This window comes from Aptenodytes forsteri, unplaced genomic scaffold (assembly GCF_000699145.1).
Source record: "Aptenodytes forsteri isolate BGI_AS27 unplaced genomic scaffold, ASM69914v1 Scaffold139, whole genome shotgun sequence".
NCBI lineage: Eukaryota > Metazoa > Chordata > Aves > Sphenisciformes > Spheniscidae > Aptenodytes > Aptenodytes forsteri.
In genome coordinates this window covers 2268768-2273165 of record NW_008794414.1, presented here as the reverse complement: position 1 = coordinate 2273165, position 4398 = coordinate 2268768, and the positions used below count along the sequence as shown (strand labels likewise).

The following is a 4398-nucleotide window of genomic DNA, read 5'->3' as shown; positions in this document are numbered from 1 at the left end:
GCTGAGAGGGGGAGAAGGGGGGGGGAGACGCGGATACCTAAATATTTCCATCAAAACAGTTATATAAAGTTATTATGCCTGTTATGTAACCGTTTCGACACCACGCGGTGTTGTCGTAAACTAAGTAGACAACAAGTAAGTCACAAAACGTTCAGGTTACACAAAGCCAGAACAACGGGGGCAGGTCGCCCGAACCGCGCACCACAGGGCGGAGGGACGAACCCCGCCGAGGGGAGACGGGACCGGCTCCCTGCTGCAGGAGCTCCGAAGGGGCCTACGGTCCATCACCTTCAACAGGCAAATGATCTGCTTTTCGGGTCAAGAGTGGAAAACCTTCACGCATGAACCTGTCTATTCAGAGAGTAGGGAGACAGTTTTATTCCTGTGAAGTACGAGACCCAGACGCAAAGGCGAAGTTGCATTTGCCCTTGTTTTTAGAAGTAAGTTGGAGGCTTGTGAAAAGAGAGAAACGCACTCAAAAGACCACAGAAAACTTGTTTTTAAAGAGCCACAACTCCTCATAGAACATAGATGGGACTTTAGGTCATTTAGGTACATTTAAGGGGCACCATGTAAGTCGGAAGCACAGCCAGCTGCAAGGCAATAAAAAGTTTTGACCAACAGTAAAGACCAAAGACAGAAACAATGTCAAAGCTAGCCAGCTCCCCCTCCCTAGATCCCTCCAAGTGCTTTCGGTCAGGAAGCTGTTGGGTTAAGCAGAAGGAAGATGACTTGGGTGAGTTAGTAACTAATCATGCACAAAGGTCAGCCAGCCTCAGGTAGCAATAGGTCTTGTTGCTTGTCTGCCCCAGTTTATCCCCTTTTAATCTGACTGGTGTCACAAGGTCAAGTTCTTACCATGCTTTTCAGAGCACCCCATAAAATACAAATAATTTTAAAACTAAGGCTAGAAGTATTTGTCAGGCAGCTCATATTTGTAACATATTACTAGAAACTGACCTTTAGGAAGACACGGGGTTTTTTTATCTGCTCACACAGTTCTTTGAGATGTTTCCCAAGGAAGCAGGCTTGTCACAATCCATGTGTGTAAATGCAACTAAGTTTCTCACCTCTCCCTTCTACCAGAGCTCTTGAGCCTGCTAACTAGAGGGACTGAATCCTCCTAAGGCTTTACATTTAATGAAATTAAGACAAGTGGGCAGGTGAGGGACTCTTGAATCCCTTGAGTAAGAAAGCTCAAGCTTTGGCCACTGTTTTAGGTCTTAGCAAATACAAATGGGACCTCAAGGTCCACGCAACTGCACGTTTCCTCACTTCTGCTTCTTTAATTAGAATTCAAGCTCTCTCCTATGCTTGAAGCAGAAGCTGCAACCTGATCTTAAATGGATGAAATGAAACGGTGTTCTTTCATTTAACTCAGGGCTTTATGTCTTGTAGGTTTAAGAATTAATCATAGTTCCTTTAAGGATTAGTTTGCAGAATGACAAACCCACCACTAAACTTGAGAGGCCTAAGTAGCAGCAATGAAAATGGCTGGTTTACTGGTTTACAAAGAACAACTTGCTAAATTCAACATATTCACCAAAATTATGGAGTTTTATAACTAAAATCCTCAGGATCCATTGACTGTGAAAAGCATTGGAAAAAAAAAAGCCAAGTAAGCTAAGTGTTAGTTCAGCCTTGCATAGCAAAAACTAACAATTGAAAACTTGGTGATTTACCTAAACATCAATTTTAATGCTACTGCTTGTCTGGGTATAGACAAAGACTTCAGCCAAAGTTAAATCCTTTATGGAAAATATATTTTTAACAATTTAAGTGCTGCATGTCCATACAGTCACCAACCTCCAATGAAACTATGATGCCCAAGTTTCATCTTGCTGATGTTTACAACTGGCATGTTCTTCCTTAAATATCATACAATCCTCTCACACAGCATTTTGGTTATGATCTCTGTTGTCCTTCATGAAAATCATCACAGGGCTACCCAAGACTCTTGGCACGCATATGAAAACAAACAGTGATGAAAATTTGTAAATCAACTTTATTCAACGATGACCATCATTTAGGCATCGGCAATAGTAACTTCAACTTCTACACCTGGTTCAATGCTGATGGAAGTGATCTGCTTCACAATCTCAGAAGGGCTGTGTAAGTCAATGAGCCGCTTATGGATACGCATTTGGAAACGATCCCAGGTCTTGGAACCTTCACCACAAGGCGTCTTCCTGGTAGTGATTCGCAGAGTCTGAAGAAAAATCATAAACACAGGGTATTTAGTTGATGCATACAGAAGACTCATCTACAATCAAATCAATCCACCTAAAAATACTGTATGGTATCTACGTCATTGGAAGGTTACTTCTTAGTTATATTCTACTGAAGCTAACACTCCTTCCCTATAGTCAATTTAATTTAAAAAAAAAAAGTCACAATTAAAACAAATTGAAGGACGAAAAAGCCCCTTCCACGTTCAACATCTTTAGCACTAAACAGCTGCCCCAAGTGTCAAAGCAACTTGTGAAGTCATTATCTGTTTACACTGGGTCATCCTCAATTTCGTAGTACCACTTTTCATCTCAACTTTTTTTTTAAAAAAAATATGTTTTAAGTGCACATTTGCAGAAAAAACCAAACTTTTAAGACAGGAAAACAGTGTTAAGTACCTTGGTGGGCATGCGAACAGGTCCTTTCACCTTTAGGTTTTTTTCCTTAGCGCCTCTGATCAAGTCAGCACAGACTGAAAAAAAATACAAAATAGCTCAGGTTTGTGAGTATTTTTTGTTGCTCGTTTTCTTAAGTGAAGATTTCAAACATGAAGTTGGCTCAGAATAGCGTATGAAATGATCATTGCCATTCATTTTAAGGGTCATCCTCATAGCCAACCACATACAAGTGGAAGCGTTACACCATGGTTAGCAAAACCATGTTACAACAGTAGGCAAAAGCCATTACTACAAGTTTAAGCTGTATTTAAGCTGTTATCAGCCTGAAGATCCTGCATCAAACAGTGATTCTACAACATTTACATTCTATGATTAAAACACTGGCAAAGCCAGTTCCTAAACAAGATTAAATAATTTTTTAAAGAATGTTAAACTTCTGAACTAAACTCTTCATAACAAGAGTGACAAAACATCAATCAAGAAACCGGTGCCTTTCTGTTCTTATACATTCAATAATGACAACTAAAACCCCCACAAGAACTAAAGGGAAGAAGCTGCACTTTAAGTTAGTCATTACAACATGAAGTTTTCAGCATGATGAAAACCCCCAAATGCTAGCTTCCATTAAAAATTAAATTAGAATCTACTTATCGGTGTACAAAGCGCTTTGGGTTGACTTTGTTAGCCAAGTCACATACAAACAGGCAAATGCCAACATCTTTAATTACAACTGGCTTCAATACATTGTATTTTGCAATACATTATATCTCATATATCATTCATTAGTTAACAAGCAACCCCAGTCAAAAAAACAAGTTATCACTCACCCTTCTCAAGTGATTTTACATTGCGACTTGTCAAAGTAATTCTAATGCGATGAATTGCTACCTCTTGTTCCACAGGTGCTTTGCCAGTATCTTTAAACGCCTAAAATGTTGAAATTACAAGTATCAGACACTACAGTCAACACCAACTAACACTATCTGCAGCCTCTTAAAAACAGACTTCTAGAGCGTAAGAACAATTTAGCTATGGGACTATTTTATTCTACTGACTAGATGACATATCCAAAGGGTACAGTGGCACAGAAGAAACGGTGGTGGGAACAGAAAGGAAGGGTAAAGTCCTAACTGCCCAGAGAAGCAACTATTTAGTGTCTAACTGCATCTCGCAGTGGGAAGCTGCAAGAACATCCCTCCCTGGTTTGCCTATACACAGCAGACTGCCCAGTCAGGAGTACTCCTCGTCCTCAAAAATAAACACATTTCAGATGTCACGTATCTTACAACTTAACCTCACCACGAATTAAGTAACAAAGATATCAACAAAACAGCAACAACTTAAACAGCAAGGACAAAAAGGGGCACCTGGCCAGAAAGACTAATTCGGCCACTCAGGAGACTGATGCAAAGAGCTTTTGCAATTAAACGCTTGCAAATAATTGGGCATTAACGTGGACGAAGTGAACTGATGAAAGAAAATAGAAGTGAAAATACGGAGGAAGAAAAAAGGTCTTAAAAACCCGTGGCTAAACTATGGCATTTCTCACATTGATAAGATACTACCTGTCGTATTAACTGACGCACGTTCCTCTAACAAAAGCCGATTTTAAGGGCAAACGCCGGAGGCCTTCTCACCACCACTCACGCCGGGCTGAGGTCGTCTCCCCCCCCCCCCCCCCCCCCCCGGGGGGCGGCGGCCCCGTCGCCACAGGCGCCGCTCCCGAAGGGGAGCTCTGCGAGGAGGAAGCCCTACGGCCGCCGCGGCCTGC

At 41.3% G+C, this 4398-nt stretch overlaps 1 protein-coding gene across 1 annotated transcript in view; it reads right to left on the bottom strand.

Annotated features, from left to right (window-relative positions):
• Nucleotides 1–1985: 1985 nt before the first annotated feature.
• Nucleotides 1986–4398, bottom strand: part of RPS20 (ribosomal protein S20) — a 24987-nt gene continuing 22574 nt past the window's right edge. Inside the window, exons 3-5 of the mRNA XM_009289326.1 lie at nucleotides 3455–3554; nucleotides 2628–2701; nucleotides 1986–2209 (exon numbers count right to left, since the gene is read on the bottom strand). Coding sequence (XP_009287601.1) covers nucleotides 2027–2209; nucleotides 2628–2701; nucleotides 3455–3554 — 357 coding nt within the window. The 3' untranslated portion in view covers nucleotides 1986–2026. The remainder of the gene's footprint in view (nucleotides 2210–2627; nucleotides 2702–3454; nucleotides 3555–4398) is intronic.